The 23,587-nt window shown below is 22.2% G+C and overlaps 3 protein-coding genes across 3 annotated transcripts; 1 reads left to right on the top strand and 2 right to left on the bottom strand.

The window, feature by feature from the left end:
- Window positions 1-4,724: 4,724 nt before the first annotated feature.
- PBANKA_0909800 (RNA-binding protein, putative) lies at window positions 4,725-9,167 on the top strand (the record flags this gene model as incomplete). Its single annotated transcript, XM_034564676.1, has 1 exon — window positions 4,725-9,167. The coding sequence occupies one exon, from the start codon at window positions 4,725-4,727 to the stop codon at window positions 9,165-9,167; it is 4,443 nt and encodes a 1,480-aa protein (XP_034421449.1).
- Window positions 9,168-9,774: 607 nt separating this feature from the next.
- PBANKA_0909700 (VPS9 domain-containing protein, putative) lies at window positions 9,775-11,059 on the bottom strand (the record flags this gene model as incomplete). Its single annotated transcript, XM_034564675.1, has 2 exons — window positions 9,775-10,095; window positions 10,256-11,059. 2 exons carry the CDS (start codon window positions 11,057-11,059, stop codon window positions 9,775-9,777), a joined length of 1,125 nt encoding a protein of 374 aa, XP_034421448.1.
- Window positions 11,060-12,501: 1,442 nt separating this feature from the next.
- PBANKA_0909600 (AP2 domain transcription factor, putative) lies at window positions 12,502-19,582 on the bottom strand (the record flags this gene model as incomplete). The annotated part of the gene is made up of 4 exons (XM_034564673.1): window positions 12,502-12,879; window positions 13,030-17,867; window positions 18,071-18,634; window positions 18,784-19,582. 4 exons carry the CDS (start codon window positions 19,580-19,582, stop codon window positions 12,502-12,504), a joined length of 6,579 nt encoding a protein of 2,192 aa, XP_034421447.1.
- Window positions 19,583-23,587: the final 4,005 nt, after the last annotated feature.

Here is a 23,587-nt window from a genome sequence, read left to right as displayed (position 1 = left end):
ATGTATATAATGGGCTTTTTAATGTATGAAATATTTCTTTTTCATTGTTATTTTTTTTTATGTGGAAACTTTAAGATTAAAAATTTTAAGTACGTTATATGCACATGAAAACAAAAATATACATGAATCTATTATGTATGTTTGTAAAGCTTTAAAAAAAATAATGATAATGTGATTTCCCTTCAAGTATTGCAATTTCATTTGATTTTTATTAATACTTAAATTTATCATTGCAAAATTAATACAATAACATATGTTTACATATATATATAAATGTTTAATACATTAATTTTATTAACAATGTATATGTATTAAAGGATAACAAAATATTTCTTTTATATTTTGTTCCTAAAGTTTTTAATTGGGAATAAAACTCCAGATTCACTAAAATATATTCCATCACTGGGGCATCTTATTATATGCTTATTTAATTATTTTAAATTTTATTTAATTTGTCGTTAATTTTTATTTTATGCGTTATGGAAATATATTCGAATGCCGCATTTATATGAATAATAGTGTATTGCTAAAATTGTTTATACACTTTTTAGCACACAACGAAACAAAAAATAACTTTTTCCAATTAAAAAAAAAATAAAGTTATGAACATATGAGAAAAATAATACTCCAATGCATGCGTTGAAAAATATACACATAAATCATTATGGATCTATTATATATTCAAAGTAAAATTGCCATATATATTAATGGAAACCAAGTTAATTCTTATGGTTTTACCTATTATTATTAACGAGTATTAACTAAATGTAAAAAAACATAACAGTATTTTCATTCGTCATTAAATTAATAGCCAATAATTTTTTTTAAATTGGAAAATAATTAAAAATATCGACGTGGTGAAAAATAAGAACATTTGAGATATTTTATGATATGAAAAATATAATCGCAGTGTAACGTTTATGTTTTATATAATTTAATGATGATCATTTATAGTCTTATGTGTGATTTTCCTCGGAAATTATATATTCCAAAACATTAAGTAGATAAAGGTTAATAGTGATATTGTTAACAAATGTCTACATGCGTTTAATTTCACTTATAATGAGCAGAGAAAATATCTTATCATTGATTTGGCCTTTTTCAAAGGAAAACAAATACTGAAAAATATGCTAATGTGATGTTATAAAATTAACAAAATATAAAAAAAAACACATAAAAAAAATTTTTAATACTTATAAAAATATAAAGAGATTTTTAATAAAAGTAGCACAACTTTAAAAATAATAAAATAATGCTACAAGGCAATGTTGTTCAATATATAAGCTTGTTGTTTGATATAAAAAGGTATCTGTAATTTAGATTTAACATATATATGGATTTTGGGGTATTTCTTAAAAATTAAAAAGTGTAATATAGTTGAACGTTGAATATGCAGTATATATTCACTAAATTTTTATATCATAAATTATGATAAACTTATTTTAGCAAAATACACACCATATTCTACACAATTTTTTCATTGATAAACATAAAAATAACCATAATTTTAAATATTAATAAAGCAAGAAAATGTTTTTCAAATAAAATTATTAAATTATTTTTTTCTCCATATAATATTATATTACACAATTTATCTTCTGAGTAATATATATGTTAATACATTGTATTGTTCCTATATGCATTTGCATATTTTAATAGCCAATATTATTTAAATAGCATTTTTTTTATTTTTTTGGAATTTGTTTCCCCACAATTCGAAAAAAAATGGAATATAATTATATATTATAAAAAAACAAAATGAATGATGTTGAAAAAGCTATATTTTTACATTATTTTTAAATATTTAATTAATTTTATGTAGCGCCAAGCTTGTATGTTGTTGTTCCTTAAATAAAAATTTAAAAAAAAAAATGTCAAAAAAATCTAGCCATAAAATAATATATTTTTAAATAAAAAAAATTAACGAAAAAAAAAAAGGAAATGCCTAAGCAGTGTAATATATATATGCAACCAATTTTTATACGTTCCTAAAAAAAGTATGCATATAATGATTTATTGTTAAAGTAATTTATCTAACTGTATTTTACAAGTAAACAGCTATATATTTTTTTTTCGTTATAAATTAAATAACACTTAAAGTTATAGTTCTATGGTTTTGGAAAATATGTGCTTATAATGGAAAATAAATATATTAAGGATTATATGTTAGTAAGCTATGATGTTATTAATAAAATAGTGTTGATAATTAATTCTTATTTAAACATTTTAAATTTTATATAAATATATGTATGCGCACACGTATTTTACCATTTTCAACATAATGGCGCGTCGCTACTTTTTTTACAATTGTATGAACAAATATATATATAGATAGCTAAACTTTGAAAATTTTTAAAATTTATTATATGCTTTTTTTATTAACAAATTATAAATTTTTTATTTTAATTTTATTATTGTTCTTTTTCTGAATGTATTTTTTATTTTACTTTAATTTTGTATATAAAATAGATAAAAGCTATTTGAAGGTGGCACATAACACATAATCGGCATAATAAATAATTTTTTTTACTACATAATATTTACATATATATAATATTATTTTCATATTTTTATCAGCAACCCTTTTTGTTCTTTTGATTTCTTTTACAAATATTAGCATGTGTAATGTATGGGTTTTATGTTTGTGATATGTAACATGTATGCATATAGAGATTTGTATGAATACCTGTGTATATTATTTACTCTATACAATATCATATATTTTTTAAGGGTTTAAATTGCCTTTTTCTACATAGTTTATAAAAAAAATATATGTTGACAATATAAATATAATAATGTTTATTATATATTTATGCATGTGAGGACGATTTTTTATTTTATTTATTTATTTATTTATTTATTGTACTTCTATAATACAACATTCTCTTATTATCATTTTTTTTCCTCTTTATATGTTTATTTTTTTTTTTCAATATTTCACATTCTTATATTTGAAATATTTTACAAAATACCTGTGATTTTTGTAAATGTGTTTTTTATGGTGAAAAAAAAATATATATAAGCATTGTTTTATTTATGTATTTTTATAATTTTTTCCCATTAACTTTTTCATATATTTTTATTATATATACTACATATAATAATTTTATATTTTTAAATAAGGGTTTAAGATTTCATGGTAGATATGTTTTAATTTATAACATTAACCAGAAGCATAATACATATTTCTCCAATGCATATAAAATACAGAGAATGAAGCAAACCTTTATGTTGGTTGCTAATCTGTATGATCAGATATAATCGTTTCTGAATTATTTTATTCCATTAATTTTTTCACATTTTTTTTTCTACATTTTTTCATGAGGTTATTATTATTATTATTTTCTCTTAATTTTTGCTTATTGCTTTTGCGTATGCCCCCAATTTGATCATTTATTTGTTCACTTTTTCATTTATGTGTAAAGCAATCTTTGTAGATATTTGTACACTAATTTATTCTTTAATTTTTACAAAAAATTATTCAATATTTTTTTCTTATACAAACATATACTTAATGATAATATAAAATAGTATATTTTGAATTTTATTTTATTGTTTTTTTTTTCGGAAAATTTTCTACATTTTTTGTAAATAATTTTATTTTATAAATATTAACATGCTTATTTATATGAAGTGTGTATGCGTGTGTGTGGTTCATTATATATATATTATACTAATTTAATACATGTTCGATCAACGTGATCTATGACCAATTTGATTGTATATGTTTATTGAATAATATATACCCTGAAAGTAAAATATAAAATAAAAATGATTTTCTTGGTATTCACTTTATATTATTTTACACAAGTCTACATATATATATATTTATAATTATTTATGAATTGTTTATATTTCACATTTTTTATTATTGTATTCCCTATTTGAAGGGTCGATATTATCTAATTTTGTACAGTGGATATTTTTTGAAATATTATATTTATTTATATTGTTATTATACGTATATACATACAAAGATATTTATATTAATTTTTTATATATACTATTAATTACATTTATTCACATTTTGTGGATATATAAAGGAAATTGATATAAGAAAATAACCATAAAGAGATTCTGTAGAGAGACCATTTACGAGACAATTATACCCATCTATTTCATTTGCACATATATATGGGGAAAATTTACACACATATAATATTGAGCCTTATATGAATATCTAACATATAATTATACGTATGCATGTATGTATAAACATTGTGAGAATGTATACACATATATTAACGTATGAGTTTAATACATAAGCTTATACAATCAGCCATAAGTATAGATAGGTGTGTACATATCACCATTTTCTTATAGTATGTGATAATTTAAGTATATTTTTGCTATAATGCAAATATATATATATTAATAGTACAAACATTTTAGAACATATTTATGATGCATTAAATAAAGAAATAGAGTGTTTAAATAATGTAGAATTTAAGTGTTGTCGGAATATTCATAAATTAAGACAATACATAAAGTATTTTATTATAAATAGTATTGTATTTATTTACACTTATAATATGCATATTTAGACACAATTGCACATAATTTTTGTATTAACTCATTATTTTTGTATTTCATAATTTCTTCTTATTTTTTTCTTTTATACAATGCATCTCTAGATTTTATATATTTTTTATTTTATATATTACAGTTTCCCTTTTACACTTCCTTTTTTCATTCATTTTTTTGCAACCTTTTTATTGATAAAAATGAAAAGCGCATTTTGTGAGTCAAATGAAAATAGCTCAAGTGACAATATGAATGAAGATTTTTTAAATTATCCTAATTTTAAGAAGTTTATTGATAATAGCAATCATACTGATAATGAACAATTTGAAGAATCGAGAAAATATATACATAGGGAAATAACTAGAACACTTAATGCAAATTCTATGAAGTCATATAGAAACTCAGAAGAAAATCATCTACAAAATAGTTGTCACTATAAATATGCGTCAACCAATGCAGAAATTCAAAACAAAAAAGAATTTTCTAACAATAGTAAGGATGATTCTGAATTAAAACGACCTAAAAATTATAGAAATTATGGAAATTACCCAAATAACAATTACAATAATTGCATAAATTATAAGAATGCCAATGATAAAAATAATAATGCTGCAGTGTTGTCTGGGCAAAAAATCCATGCAATTCAAAACGAGCTAATAATAAATGATCATAAAAATGGCACAAATAATGGTAGAAAAAAAAATGAAATAAGTTATGAAAATGGAAACAAAATGGTTGAGACACTATTAAACGAAAAGAAGAATTTATTAAAACATGAATTCTTTTATGGAGAGTCTCAAGAAAATAAAAGGATAAATCAGAAAATAGAGAATTTTATTTTTACAAATGAAGAAAAGCTAAATTATTCAACAAATAATAACGAATATAATAAATATGAAGTGAATAGAAATAATGATAATGTTGTGGAAAATATAAATATGAATGTGTTTAACCATAAAGAATTTAATAATATAAAAAAAAAAAATAATTTAGTTTCAATGAAAGATGGCGAAAAAATGAATAACCAGAATGGAAATGATAACATAGATCATCATTTTAACAATCAATATATTGAGAAGGAATATAGAGACAAAAATTCATATATAAATGATTTTAAAAGTAAAATACCCCAGTATAATTCTCTCAATAATACATTCAGTAAAGGGCCTAATAGGGACATAAATAATAACATTAATAACAATATAGGTGTTAGTAATATGAACAGCTATAGAATGAGTGGTAATAATATGTACAGATATGATACCAAGAATACAATGCAAATAAATCCAAAAAATCTTCATGAGAAAAGAGAAAGTTGCAAAATTCATAGAATAGAAAATAACCCAAGCAAGTTAAAAAAATACAACAATTTGAAAGAAATTTTTTATCTGAATAGAAATCAAAGGCATTTATATCCCAATATAGAGCACATAAAAAATAAATCAGAATTTTTTTTGAGAAGCAATACCGATGAAAAAATATATGCAAATAATATGATTTATGATGATTATTTCACCATTGAAAATTTGGAAAAATCGGATGGTAAAAAGGAATACTTTAGAAAAGTGGAGTATAAAAATAACAGCAACCATACCAAAAATAATAATAAGAATATCTGTAGCATCAATAACAATTCCTTCATTAATCGTAATGATAATAATATTAGGAATAACCATATAAACAACATTGATAGTATTAACGCAAGGAAAGACAATGCTTTAAGAATTAATTTTTGTAAAGGTGTTCATAGAAAGGAATTAATATCAAATAAAATGAAAAATATAAATTTTATGGAGAAAAATAATAAGATAAATAGAAATAATACGAAAGATGATTATTTTAATGAAACTAATGTGAATGAGTTATTGATGGATGATATTAATAGCGAGCATAATCATATGCGTAAAGATTGTATTTATAGTAGTGTAAATACCAATGAAGAAACTAGTAATATTTCGAATGATAACTTAAAGGACATATTTTTGTTACAAAATAATAATGAAATATTATTACAAAATGTTAATTATATACCCCAAACAATATATAGTAATAATTTTATACATACAAATGGAAATTTTATGCAAAATAAAGATTATTCAAATGACCATATAAATGCACATATCAATAATGTTCAAATGGATGACATTAAAATACCAAATTCCCTAATGAAAAATGTATTTTCAAAAAAAAATACTTATCAAAACAAAAATGATATGGATAATACTGAGAATTACACATTAAATGAAAGAAGAGATACGCATTATGTTAGTTGTTTTATGCATGATAACAATGTGAACAATTCAATATCTACAGACATAGTTAGTGCACTACATAGTGATGCGAATAATGCCATTTATAATGACACTAATACTGCATTATTGAATGCCACAGATAGTGAAATGCACAACCCCATGTTTGGTGAAAACTCTAATAATATAACAAATGCAATGTCTAGCGGAATAGATAGTAAAAATAGTGGTGATAACATGCTATTTTTAAAACATGTGTCTATGCTCGAAGATGTAAATATGAATATGCCTTATGATATAATGAAATCAAAAGATAACACTACGATTAAAGTGAATGAGATAAATGAAAATGATGATATTGTAATAAAATTATTTTTCGGTAATTTAGCACCAATAACAACAGAAAAAGATATGCATACTTTGTTTAGTAATTTCGGAAAGTGTGATTCATTAATAATATTAAAAGATAGAAGAAGTAAGTCGCGAGGATCTGGATTTGTTACTTTTTATAATATGAAAGAAGCCATAAATGCAATAAAACATTTGAATAACAAAATCATTTTATCAGGGGCACATAAGCCATTGGAAGTTCGATTTCCTGAAAATAAAGAGGAAAAAAAATTAAGAACAAAATTATTAAATGCAGCTAAATGGAAAGGCAAAAAAATAGCGCCTAGTGGTTGTTTACCTATAAATACTGAAGATATATTAAATCAAAATACAATAAACTTGAACAGTTCAAGCAATATTTCAGTTTTTAATGCTAACGATTCATCTTATTTCATTTCAGAAAATGACAACACATCTTATATTCATAAAGAACCTAATAGTTGGGTATATAATAATAATGATGAACTAGGATGCTCTAGTGTTGATCAATTGGGAGTAACGAATATCAGCAGTTTTTATAGGCAGCATGAGGAAAACATGGGATTCAAAAATCTTGAAAATTTAAACGGTGGAAACAATTATTCAGAGCTTCAAAAAACTATTAGCGAAGCAACAAATGATACAATAAATGGCGACTATTATAATAGGTTCGACTATGGCCATGAAAATCATAGATACAATAATTTTGAGTTAAAAAAAGAAGACAATGTATCAGATAATATGAATATAGATTTGATAATGCAAGAGAAAAACTATAACAACTTGCTACCTCAGTTTTTATTTGACAATAAATTTTCAGAAAAATTGGGAGAAAATTCGTTTGAAGAAATGCTAGATTTGTTTACATATGATAGTAATAATGCTAATAATAATAATAATAGTAATAATAGCGATTTAGGAGGAAAAGAGTTTATAAGTAAACATATATTAAGTGAGAATGATGATCGTACCAGTAGCAATATAATAATGCCCGACATTGCCCTTAAACCTGAGAGTATGCACGGACATCAGCATATTGAGATGGGTAGATCTGCTAGCAGCACTAACAATGCTAATATTAAAATAAGCAACACTATGACTAACAATAATAATAACACCTATGCGAATAACTACTACGTGAATAATAATTGTAATGTGAACAGATATGTTAATGGGGAAGAAGAGGATTATAATAATTTGTGCTTTTCAAAAACTTGTAATAAATTAGAAAAAAGGATAACACATGGAGATGATGCAGTCATGTTTTTATCATCATGTATTGGAAATAATTGTGCATTTACTGATGAAAAAGATAGAAACTATAAGGATCATTTTGAAGGAGGTGAATCCTATATAAAGGAAAATTTGTGCGAAAAAAAAACAAGAAACATATGTAATAGTAGTAATGGTAATATAACGGATAAAATTTGTCAGAGAGATTTCCAGAACATTCCAGAAGAAATAGATGACATTGTAAATGAAGGCAATGCTATTAATAGCATATATGAAAGCAATAAAAATTGTGACGGTTATAATGGGTATAATAATATTAATGCGCATTGCTTAGGTTTTAAACTATCACATTTGTTAAGAACAAACGATGACATTTTGTTAAAAAATAATTCTAATAATGCATATTCTGTTAATAGCGATCACATAGAGAATAAAGAAAATAATATAATAATAAATGATTATCGTAAAAAACGAATAGAAGGGAAAAGAGATAATAATGGTATATACAAAATGAGTGACGCTAATCCAAATAATTTACCTGTCAAACTTATAGATGACAATAATAAATCTAATAATAACAATTTTGAAATTAATGATAATTTAAGCGATGAAATGTTAAAAAATATGATTAGTATTTATGCCACAAACAAATCATCGATTTTTACTTCTCATATGTTTAACTATTTAAATAATGTCTTGTGTGAAATTAATAACGCCTTGGAAATATTTAATAAGTTTAACGTTAAGGATTCAATAAAAAATATAAATGACCGTAAAAAGTTTAAAAAGTAGATGAAAAAAATATATTTATATTTAAATGACTTTTTATAGAATATGGATGATGACTCTTTGATTTTATCCATATAAGTCTTATACATTTATGTGCATACATATATATGCACTTCTGTCTTATGATATGCAGTATATATTTTTGTATATTTTTTCACGGTATTTATTCATTATATATAAATATTTAAAAAAACTAACGATGTGATGAAATTTCTTATAAAAAATGTAGTCTAGTTACATATATTTACAACGATTCATTCTTATATTATATCTTTAAATTTTGCATAAATAAGAAAATATATGGAAAGAATTTTTTTTAATCACACATATTTTAACTTTTAAGTGCAATTGTATTTTTTAAATATTTAATACTCTTATTTGTTTACTTTTTGTTATGTGCTATGTATCAATACATGTGTATATATATGTATTTTTGAATGCAAATATACACATGTGAGTATTTGCTTTATTTATAAACACAGCGTTTCATTAAAAATGTTGTCAGACTTTTTTCACCAAAGAGATAATTATAAATATATTAAAAAAAAAAAATTAACAAATGGTAAAAGTAGTAAAAAATGTAACAATAAAAATAATTAGAAATAACTGTTTATGAAATTTTCATATCACAAAGGTACATAATTGATGAGTGAAAAATGGTAAATATAAAAGAGAGTTTATCAATTTTCTCGGAATCATTTAAATTTTCTATGTACATGTGTAAATGAATAGAATGACTTATTATGTTTTTTATTTGGCCGTAAGAAATAGCAGCAACGATAATAGAAATTAGACTATCACTATTAATATCATAAATTGCTATTTTTTGTTTTTTTAGATCCTGATTTGTACTTGAAATTATTTCGCATATTAGCTGGCTTATGTTGTCCAAAATTACAATTTTATCAAATGGATCCACGCATTTTTCGATCTACAAAAAAAAAGAAGATAAATATGTAGGTTATGCTAAATTGATATCATAACATGATTAGGAGAATATATATATTAAAAATGGTTAGTGCGCAATATTATATATGCCAGCATATCATATGATATATAGTAATTCATAGACAATTATTAGATTTTTAAACCTGTTTAACATGAAAAGAAAGAGCTTCAATATGAAACATATTTATGTGCTTTAGATTGACATTCACCAAAAAGCCATTTATATCTTTTCTTAGATATTCAATTTTTTTTTGAATTTTAAGTTCTATATTTTGATAATTTTTAATTAACTGTTTCCATATAAAATCATATAAACATGAATAGGTATATTTAATTAATATATTTTTAATATTTTTTCCAGAAATTCTATCATTTGAATTTGTTTGTAATTTTAGTGTTTGGTCTACTATATTTACAATTTTTTTACCTATATAATTTTCATAACCTTTAACAATGATATATGAACAAACAAACTGAGACAGTTGCGCATATAAATATTCTTTAGAAGTTTTATTTTTACTAAAAAATATATTTATCTCATTTTTATATTTTAAGGAATTATTATTATAACTTATACTATTTGTGGAAATATTTTCTTCATATTTATCACCTTCTAATGGTATATTAATAAAAATTATTTTAAAAAAATTATAATTAGGATTTGTTTCGATTTTTATTATATCGCATATTATATTTTCTTCATAACCATAATTTGTGTAAACACATTTTGTATCAATTTCTATGCATTGATCGCATAAGTTTACATATATATTTTTTAAATGGCTTTTTAAAAATATAGATTTTTTAATAAACTCTATATTTATATCTGTGTTTAAAAGCGTCTTCGATTCAGGCAGTAAAATTATATGAGTTTTACAGGATAGCATATCATACAAGCTTTTGTATTTGTTGATAAGGATATTTAAAACGGGGTGATGAATTTCCATTGTTTACATTGTTTATACTATTTCATAGATTAAGAAAAAATAATTGAACAAATCCAAAGTATGCCAAGAAAATGATGAAAAAATAGTGATCAATTTATTACGGTTATCTTAGTTGTTCTTTAGCTTGATTTTATCCTTTCCTGATATTATCATTTGTACACAATTTGCATTATATTTACATTTCTTGATTTTATATTGATTTGTGAAGTGTTTGTTTCTTTTTTCTCAGTTTAAACTATAATTTCACATATCCATAAATCTATAAGGTATAAACATTTATATATTAGTTTTGCTACTTATTTTTACATTTCATAATAGGTATAAATTGTTAAAAGTTATAAAAGATAATGCATTGAATTTTTTTAGGATGTTTATATTCCTATAATATGAAATAAAATACTAATATAGTAGCAATGAAATATTTCAATTGCGTATTTTTTTTTCATAAAATATATTTAAAAAAAAAAAATATATGTTATAGATATTTTTAAATAAAGGGGGCATCAATTTTATTGGTATGCTTATTATTTTTAAGTTTCAATTTTTTTTTAATTTTTATTATTTTACATATCATTTTCAAATATAATTTATAAAAACATTTAAATGATCAAAATAGAGGAAAATTACGACAATATTCCATCCTAAATGCCCCCTTAAATATTTATATCACGAAAGGTTGTATAATAAGAAATATGCAGGATGAATTTACATTTTTATTCATTCAATTATAGAGATACACATATGCATATGGTACATTCTTTTGAGCATTGATTGTAAGATTTGTACAAAAGTTTCCACTGACAGTTTCATATATTTATAAAGGATACATAGGCAAAAGACTATTTTGTTTTCCCCATTCCTTTAATATGAATATTGCTCAATGGTTAATTTAAATATTATTTAACTGCACATTTTAAAAAATTGAAATATAAAAGTCTTTTTATTAGTACATATATATATGCTATATATATTGCAAATACTTACTCATTACTTTATTTCTTTATATATAAAGAAATTTATAACTAAAAAAAAACGAGGAAAAATGTAAGGATATAAACTTTTTAAGTAATAAATATTATAAAATATATATTGCATTTAATTACAACACGATAAGATTTAATATATATTATGAAAACTTAAAAAATAAAAAACATCGAAAAAATAAAACAAATGAATAATTGGAAAAAAATGAGAACTTGCAACGAAAAAGAAATTGTACAAAATCTTTAATATAAAACTATGTATATAGACAAAGAAAAATTATTTTTTTTCCACTACTTGAAAAATTAAATTAAATATAGCATATATTATGTGAAAAGATATATATTTTAATTAATTATATAATTTAATAACTCCAATTTTTTGAACTTTATGTTTTTATATTTCAATGGTTTATTACTATAACTACTTTATATTTTTCTTCATCCAGCAGTTTGTTTTCATCATGATGTATTATAAGCTTGTAAATCAAGGGAATGAATAATAAGTCTTTGAATTTCTAAAGATTGAGCTGATGGTAAAATATTGTTTAAAATTTCAGTACTAAATAATTTAAGATATGGAATAAGTGATGATATACCTATGGAATTTTGAGTATATTCTATATGGTATCTTAAGGATTGTTCTTTCTTTTTTCTTTCTACATTTAATATGTCCTCAATTTTAACATCCTCTGTTATACTCAAATTTTTATATAAATGAAAAACTTTAGGAATAGAATTCATAAGAATATCATTTAAACAAATGATTATGGCAGTTTTAAGTAATTCGTAATAGTTGTCGTCTATATTTAAAATAGGGAAAGAAACCTCGTCATTGTTCTAAAAAGTAAAAAAAAAAAATTGAAATATATGTGAATATTATATTTTGGTATATTAAATTGTGAAAACAAAAAAAATGCATTTATAACACCTTCTAAATTGTAAACTTTTTGAAAATATGTATGGATTATGAAAAAAGTAATATATTACCTTTTTATCATTGGAGAATTTTCGTCTTCCGTTAGCCTCCATATATGGATTATTATTTTTGTTAGCACCTCTTTGGTCAGTATAGTTTTCAAAAATGTCTTCTGCACATTCTTGTTGAGAAGCCGGCTTATTTTTAATGTATTGATAATTATAAGCGTAACCATGTTTAGATGTTTCTGAACTAGAATTATAGAAATGAGTTAGATTATTTGAATTAATTTGTGGTTGTTCGGAAGTATTATAATTATTTGGTTTTGATTGTTTTTTAATCTGTTGTATAGCTTCAATACTTAATTTATAAGCTTCTTTTACACCTCGTCTAATAACAGAATAAGCTTTTCTATATCCATTAATTTTAATTCTAAAGCATTTGTTAGCTTCATCATATATTAATCCATCTACAAATTTACATTTATTAACTTCTTTATTTATTCTTATATCTCTTTCTTCTATTGTTTCATCGATTATTGTATTTAAACTAAACACTTTATTTTCTCCATCTAAATTATAATTTTTATATAAATCATCTTTACTATTTATATTACCATTTATATGAATGTTAGTATTTTCATAGTTATTATTTTCAGAATTATTATATAGCGTGTTATTTGGATAGGATTGATTGAGTTTTTCTTCTGAATTATGAGAGTTCATTTTATTATTCATTAAATTTTGGCTATCTTCATAATCTACATTGTTTAAATTTTTAGAATACATATTATTTTCATTTATACTTTCACTATTTCTAATATCACCTTTTAAAAAAGAGGAAGTTTGATTATAATTGTTAGTTTTCATATTTTTTAAATCTTCTGATTTCCCTAATCCATTTGCAGTATTTTCATTCTTAATGTAATAATCCAAAGTGCTATGCATATTATCGATTTCGTATATATGAGTAGGCGAATAATTTGGGCCCGAGCCTAAATGACTAATGGATGTATTACTTGGTGATATATTGTTGTTATCGCTTCCATTATTTTGATTATTTCCTGATTTTTTAAATAAAGAATTATTATTATTTTTATGTTCTCTCATGTCATATGTTCCATCATTCATAAAATTCATAAAATTTGAATCCATATTATTAATAAGATTTCCATTATTATCATATTTAGATGCAGAATAGCTATTATTATATTTATATTTTTTATCCATTTTTTTCTTCGATTTACCAGTAAAATTTATTCTTTCATCATATACCATATCTGAATAATTTTCATCATGACTTACACTGTTAGCAGCACTACTAGGTAAATATGTGGTCTTTAATAAGTTGTCATTATTTAAAATGTTAGAATTCATTTTATTTTCTAATAAATAGTCATAAATATTTGATGAATCATTATTATTATTTTCGTTTCCAGCACTTCCATCTGTATCTTTAAGATTATAGCTACTTCGTCTATCACTAGGTGTATATACTAAATCTTTGTCAGTATTATTAATACTAGTTAATGAATTTCTTTTATTATTGTATGAATTTTCTACTCCAGATGATGCTTGAAGAGATTCAGAATCTCGTAAAAAATTAGTCTTTTCTTCTTTAGTTAATCCATTAACATTTTTTAAATTATATTTATAACTATTTGACATGCTTGAACTCTTTTGGGAATAGCATTTTCCTTTATTTGTTTCTAAAATTCGATTTCTAAATTCAGCAGCTAATTTATATGCTTGATAAACACCTCTTGTTCTAACTCCAAAAGATTTTCTAAAACCACATACACTAACAGTCCAATAATTTCTTCTTTTATCAAAAAACATACCTTGTAATTTTGGTAAACTTGCGGCTTGATTTAAAATTTCACTTTTTGGTAATCGAACATTTGTACCTCCATCTAAAAGATTATCTAATTTTTCAGTACTTTTATTGATAGATTTATTATCCATATTACCATATTTATCAGAATTTCTCGATCCTTTTCCATATTCAGTGTCTAAGTTTCTTCCATAAGGCATAGCTCCAGATATGTCACTTCCCCCATCTTTTATCATGTTTATTTCATTTAGACATTTTTCACTTGAACTTCCATTTATTATATCGCTACTATTACAATCTATACCATTTATTCCAAGCATGTTATAATTATTATTTCCAATTCTATGATTTCCATTATTCGAATCAAAAGGCATATCTCTTGCAATTGTACGAGTAGAAGAGGGTGATAGTATATCGTCTCTAAAATAAGGATTTGAATCTCCATAATCATTTATAGGATTTTCTTTTGTATTATTTTCATATTCAGAATAATCCATTTTAAAACTTCTATCTCCAATTGAATAATCATTATTATTCATATTACTATTATTATCATCAAAATTTAAATATTTTTTTTTCATTTCATCGTGATTTGTTGATTCATTATCAATATCATCAAGTATGTTTTTTTTTAATTGATTTTTTTGGCTTCTTTTTAAACTTTTTTCATGTTTTGTTTTACAATTTATATTATTACTATTATTATACATATCATTTCTATTAAAATATTTTCCTTCTAACGTGTCTACAGAATATTTATAATCTGCTGGTGAATTATAATCTAACATTCCCATTTCATCATTTGATGGTTCATAACTATTACATAATTTTTTATCTATATTGTTAACGCTTATTCGATATTTTGTATTTCCTAAATGGTCATTTTTTAAAGATCTAAATTTTTTATCATCCATAATATCCCTTTCTAATTGATTGCTATTTTTTCTATATTGTGATGCGTCGCCCAAATCATGAGAATTCTCATTATATGAATGGATTTTTTTTTTTTTTTTTCTTTTATATATATTTTTAGAACTAGCATTACTAATATCACTACTGTCTGAACTTGTGCTTCTACTTTTGTCAATATGATTATAATTATTTTTACTATAATCAATTACTTTATCAAATTCGATACTTTTAATAAATTGCCGAATACTTTCTGAAAATTCTTCTGTGTTTTCATCAAAATTATTTGATTCTTTTATTTGTTTAAAATATTCACAACATTTATTATAAGACATTATTACATCATTATTATAATCACATGGATTAAAGAAACTAATTCGAAGATTTTGACTTTTATCTTTAAAAAACACAATCCATTTTTTTACCTTTTCTTCCCATAAAACACCTTTTACCCATGGTTTTATGTTATAAGCAGCTTTTGTTTGTTCACACATATTATCGAATACTGTTTTTTTATGTTCAAAATAATTCATATCTTTCATAAAATCTTCTAATTCTTGAAGAATGGGTGATTTTTTATTTTCATTATTATTACCTTGTTCATTTATTTCATTTTCTGATGCTATGTTTTCTTTGTGTTCTTCTATGAAACTATCTATATTGTACAATGTTTCCTCATTTTCACTTTTCAATTTATTTAAATATTCTACACAAGATACAAAAGAATTATATATTCCCTCTTCTTGAAAATAATATTTTTTTTTTTCATTATCTTTATAACTTAATATAAAACACGGATTTTCTAGGGTATAAGATATTTCTTCGATTTTTGGAAAATTGTTTAATACATTTGTTAAATAATAATCAAAAGAACGTAAACGAATTTGTATACAATAATGATATGCAATTTCTATTCCTTCTTTATTTTTTATATAAACATGTTTAGTAATTGTATTTCCATCACTATCCCACAATTTGCATGTCCATTTATTTTTCTTTTGGTTCCATTCTATTCCTTTTTTCCATGGAGCTAATTTTAATGCAACTTCATTGAATTCAGAATTATTAACTATATTTGAATTTTCATCAGATATATTATTAAATATTGATGTGTTTTGTTTTGTGTTTTCATTCGATTCGTTATTTATATTGGGCTCAGTAGCTTCTGTTTTGGGAATTTCTTCATTTTGTTCGTCTACTTTAGTGTTGTCTCCAATTTGATTAAAATTTTCTTCTGTTTGAGCAGGAGTTTCTTCATTCTTAGTATTTGTTTCTAATTCTGTGCCATCAATTGCTTCATTTGAATTGTTAATATCATTTTTAGCAATATTGATGTCATTTTCCTCGTTAACATCTTCCTCATTTTTTACAATAAAATAATTGTTATAATTAATAGAATTTTTGTGTTTCTTTTTTATTCTATGTCGTATTTTACTTATATATCTCCCTCGTTTTATACCACTAATATTGCCACTTGAAAAGTTATAATTTTCATTGCCATTTTCTTCTGGGATATCATCTATATCTCCATTGTTACTGCTAGCATAATCTTCAACAGGCTTATGAATTTCTAATTTATCATTTTTTTGCATATTTTTTATTATGTTAATTCCTTTGATAATTTGTTCATTGTTATTTGCATTTTTATTGCTTTTTAATATATTTTTAATAATTTTATTGAAATTAGATATGGTATCATAATTAACAATTTCTGATGTTTTTTTATCGCTAAGTAATGATCCTATATCTTTACTATTTTCAAATTTGTTATTCATTTTGTTACATTCTAATAATGAATTTAGTTCATCATTATAATGTTTAAAATGCTCACTATTGTTATTTAAATTTTCTAGGTTTTCATTAGATAGTTGATTATGCGTAAGACCATCAATACCTATAATTATTTTATTTCCATCATTGTTAGAAATAATATTGCCATCTTCATATGTTTGATGATCAAATGGTCTATTACCCAATAACTTGTTCTTATTATTATTATGTTTAAGTATGTTATTTAATATATTGTATGTATTTTTGTCACCATCATTTAAATACGTCTCATTAAAAATTTGTAATAAATTATTATCATCATGATTATTTCCACTATTCTCATCATTATATAATTTTTTAATACTATTAAAATGAGGTGGGTTTGTTTCGTCATTATCTAAGATTAAAAAATTAAGAAAATATGATTTAACAAAATATATAATTTATTTTTATATACACATTTTTTACAATTATTTAAAATAGTAGTATTATTTTTATAGCCTAACAATATCTGGTAATTACTACCAGTATTGCCATTATCACTACTATTATTTTTTTTTTATTTTTTTTTTTTATTCAATTAATAGTTTTTATTATTACCTAATGGTGAAGTGTCATATTTGTAAAAGTTGTTAGGATAATTTGACAATCTTTCTGTTTGATTATAATTGCTCGAATCAAATTCCATTTTTTTATTTTTTTCAATATCATATTCGTTTATATTATTATTATTATGAGAGTGTCCGTCATTTAAACTAGAAGAGATACGATTGCTAATACCATCTTTTTCTTCCAAATTTAACTTATATAAATGATTATCATTATTATTTGCTTTAACAAATTTATTTATTTTATCTTTACGTAATGTAAAACTTGCATCATCATCGTCATTTAAGTCACTTTGAGAATTTGTACTTTTAAAATCATATTTTATATTTTTTCCATTCTCATTTTTTAGGTTTTTATTCATTTTATTCTGATTGCATACAGTTAGCTTATTAATACATTGAACAGCCATTTCATAAGCATTATTATATCCGTATATATCAACTGGAAATTTGTTTACCAAAACTTTACTGTCATAATCGTATGTTACTACCCATTCCTTTTGAATAGAATCGTATGATAAATATTTAAAAATTAATTTGTTCTTTCCATGAATATCTACAAAAGGGAGTGAAAAGATGACGAAATGAAAAATGACGAAGTGAACGAGTATAAAGCCATAACGACAGGTGGAGTGTGGAAATACATAAATAAGAAACAATAATAAAAATTAAGAAAACGAAAAATATTATTATATTTTTTTTTACCTTTAAAGCCATTAGGTATTTTCGAATTAATATTAAGAAGATTCAAGTGTGATGTTTTAGATTCTCCTTGTTGTTTTTTAGGATTTCCAGCATTGGCAGTCTCAAAATTTTTTCTATGTTGTATAGCTAATCGTCTCGCTTCCTCAAAACCATATTTATAAACTGGAAAATATCTATTAATACATCTTCCATTAATGCATATACCTGATAACCATCGATTTTGAGACTTATCAAATCTTACACCAACAACGTGTGGTAACTTTTCTGCCATTTTAGCATAATTATTTTCATTACTATTAGATAGATTTTTGATTCCTTTATTACACCCAGTCTTATTAGAAATATGATTACCAATAGTATAACTTTTGTTTTTTTCAATTTTAGATGAATTATCTAATTTATATTCATTTTTTATATTTATAGTATCATCGCCTATTTTATTATTACTTCGTATTTTAGCTAAATTTTCTTCATCACTAATATTATTAGCATTCATTTCTTCCGAAAATTCTGTTTTTTTTTCATCAATCATTCCATTATTATTATTATCACTGACATTTGTATCACTCATAATCGAATTACCACTTAATTCTGGGTTTTTATTATCATATATATCTGGGTATCTTTTTGAATGATCTTTTGTTTTTCCTAATAATGTGTCATTCTTTTTTACAAAATTTATTTTACTTTTTGTCTCTTCACTATTTAAATCATTACTATAATCATTGTTATAATAAAAAGAATTCATTGTTTTTTTTCGTCGCGTTCTTAATGATCTTTTATTTAAATCCGTCGTCATTTTTTATTATTTATTTAAATAAAAAATCATAATATAAAAGAGTTAAAAATGCATTGGTATGAATTTTCAAAACAAATTATATACCACACTTCAGCAACATAAATATATATATATATGAAAAATTTGAATGTATTTTAAAAGAAAATATATATTAAAAATATAGTATATATATTCATACATCTCCTATATAAGTACATACAGGTATATGTATATTTACACGGTAGGGAACATATGGTTTACTAGTTTATTAAAAGAAAACTATAAAAAATAACTGGAAAAAATATATGGAAAATTCAATAGGATAATATTACAAAAGAAAAAACTACTAGCTTAAAAAAAATTATGAGGAGTATGAAATTAAAAGAGAATTAAATAAAAGGCTAATTAACAAAATTTATAAAGATAGTAGCTATTGAAAAAAACAATACCCAAACCTACATGGATAACTATAAAAAAATCAAAAAAAACTGTAAAATGAATATTTACTCAAATTTATTATATAAAATCTATAAAATCTATAAAATCTTATAATTAATGTTTTACAATCTCATGAATGTATGCAAATAGATTATTATATATATACAAAATACTTCATAAAAAATAATAAAGCAGGTTATAAATTTGTATTTACATACATTTCATATATAATTAAAACTGTACAATTATGAAATAAGTTATTACAATTATACTTGTATGAATGTAATGTATATATAATGATACAAAATTAAATAAATATTAAAAATATGAGATAACTCAATTATATAAATATGTTTAATTATATAGATATAAATTTTATAAAAATATATATATATATATATATTTTCCCATTTAAATTATATTTCCTAACTTAACAAAAAATATAATATTTGAAATTAAAATATAAAATAATGGTAATATATATATGCAGAAAATATTATGTAGATAAAAATATAATGTACTTATATAGATATAGAAAAATTGGTTTAAGTGCACATCCATGAAAAATAATTAAACATAGGAAAATTTGTATTCAATTAGTAGAATAGTATATGCCATAATATATACTATACTAAATAAATGTATAATATATTGCAAGCGTATCATATAAAGATAACAATATCTGATACCCTGGATATAGGTGTAGAGATAATATATATATTTATATGCGCACATAATAATATATACTATTATATAAACTAAATATTGGTGGATTCATATTATTTTTTTAGTTTAACAATTTTAAAATACCGAATTAAATATACTATATAAAGATTGTTTCTCTCTATTTAAATAAAAATATAATACTTTTACAATCCATAACAAACAGCTATTCATACATAATCCAACTTTTCGTTATTTTTTTGGGAGTATAAGTAATAGATGAAAATGTTGTAATAAATATATTTTTTATGCATATATATAAATAAATTTTATGATCACAAAAATATAAAATATAATTTACATAATCTAAATATAATATTCTGTAAATATGAATTTTTTTATGCAAAGCATATTTTCATAAAAATAATAAAAATGTTATAGTAGGGAAAAAACAATTTTTATGGCTATATTACTAGATAAATAATAATAATTTCATATATATATTTTTTTTTTCGTGGTTTTACAAAATGTTAATAAAATATAAAACAGAGTGGAGGGGGGTATATTGGATATTATATAATGTTATAAAAGCATAGTTTTTTGTATTGGGTTCATTAGTTTATATGTATTATGTGTATATATTGCATACGTATTCCGCATACATATAGTATTTTATGTATTATTACTAATATAAATATATAGATATGGTGATAAAAGAAAATAGCAAAATGTTGTGTATATATGTATACTTTTACAACTAAATATTTCTTAAAAATAAAACAAAACATATACCAATATACTTTGAAACTAGCAAAAATTAATATATAAATAAAGCATAAGAATATACGTAATTATGTAATATTGTTATGTTTTTAATTTGGGGTATTGTGAGTAGAATAATATGCTTTATAATTTTTGCATATTTTTAATCTTACCATATGGAAATAAAGTTAATTTCGTCCTTCATAGGTACAATGTTTTACCTATATTAATAATAATAATAAATGTTTATGGTGGATAACAGAATGAAGTTGTGGAAAAATATATACATGCATGCATATAAATGGAAGACCATAATTATTCATATATATTTTGTTTTAATCATATATTTTTGTGTGGTTATGCATATGTAAACTTGATGAATATTGGGAAAAAGCAAATATATATATACTTGTAAAAGAATTAGAAATAGTTTATAAAGAAATACATATTTTGCAGAAAAAATTGTTTATTACTTATTTTTATTCTTACTTTTGTTTCGAAGTTTTTGTTTTAAAACATGTATACTATATGTATATCAAATATGTGTACAAATATATTTATATAAAAAGTACATACGTAGTAATAACAAATAATATAACAAAATGGATATACAAAAAAATATGTGAACAATACAATGATAGTAATATTGTGGTGTATGGATATATGTTTTTTTTTAATTTATATTGTTATTTTTTTTGTAGTATAAACAAAATCTGCATATAGTATTAATCATTTAATAATTTGGATTTAATTTAAAGCGACCTCTATTTATATACTTGTGTACTTTTTTAAATTAACACGTACTTATATTTTGAAAAATTAATAGGTAAATAATTATGTAGACTATTTGCGTGGGCATATGATACACAAAAATTTACTCTAGATATAATTTGATGTATATCTATTTTTCATACAAGCATTTATATATGGATAAAAAGATCCATGTATGTATATATATATATATTATCTTATTTTATATTGGCGTGTACATTATATCTTTATCTATGAAAAATTTTTATGTATATATATTATATGCGTAATATTCTTTTTTCTATTTTTTTTTTTTTGTTGTTGAGTTGCAACTTGTATGCGTTGCTATAAAATTATGTTTTGACCTTTTTTGGTAATGGGTACTCCATCCAAAAAAAAAAAAATGAAAAAAAAAAGAATATAATAAAAAATATATACATGGAAAAAGAAATATGTAAATATAAAAATATGTAAATGTGTAATCTATATGTATATGCATGTATATAGGTATATCCAATACAATGTCGTTAAAACAAAATATATAGGTGTAAGGTGTATGCTATGTATATACAGATGAATTCACTATTTATGCCATGTACTTTTGTGATTGAGATGAAATCAACACAAAAAAATTTATATAAATATAAAAATGCATATATAGTAATTTAGTACACAACAAAAAAGGTTTTAATTCGTTGTCATGTTTGTTATGCAATGAGTTATTTAATTGCACGTTTAAAAATAGAATAAAATAAAAATGTACAACAACAATAATGGTAATGATAATGATAATAATAATATATATATAATAAAATAAATGACAAGCGTCAATAAAGATGAAAATAAATGAATGCCAAAAAAATATTATATTAAAACAACTAAGGGAATTTTTTTAATAACTTAATGTAGGTTTTTCGATAGGTCAATCACTCTTATATTATATAACTTTTCAAAAGTACTTAGGTATATTAATATGTATAAACTATTGTATTGGCAAATAAAAAAATATCTTTGATAAACTTAACAAACTTCATATAATTGTCACTTGTGGAAAATATAAATACATATTTTTTTTGTAATTATATTTCTATAACATGCATTACTATTTTAACAATGTTTTTTACGGATGGAAACATTACAAAAATTGTAAACTGCTGCATATATATATACTTATGTTAAGGTTTCAACATATGTGTATGGATATATGTGAGCAAGCTTACATATATTGTTTTAATCATAATAAAGACATAATTTTTTTAATATATATATATATAACATGGAAAATAAATGTCAAAAAACATAAATAAAAATAAGTATATTATATTTTTCTATAAAAAAATAATAAACGTGTCATATATATATGTGATAATGTGTTTTTCCACGTATACATAAGTATGTAAAATTTTGTGATTA

The sequence above is a fragment of the Plasmodium berghei genome, assembly GCF_900002375.2.
Source record: "Plasmodium berghei ANKA genome assembly, chromosome: 9".
NCBI classification, from domain to species: domain Eukaryota; phylum Apicomplexa; class Aconoidasida; order Haemosporida; family Plasmodiidae; genus Plasmodium; species Plasmodium berghei.
The sequence above is the reverse complement of the archived record's forward strand: the minus strand, read 5'-3'. Positions and strand labels throughout refer to the sequence as shown.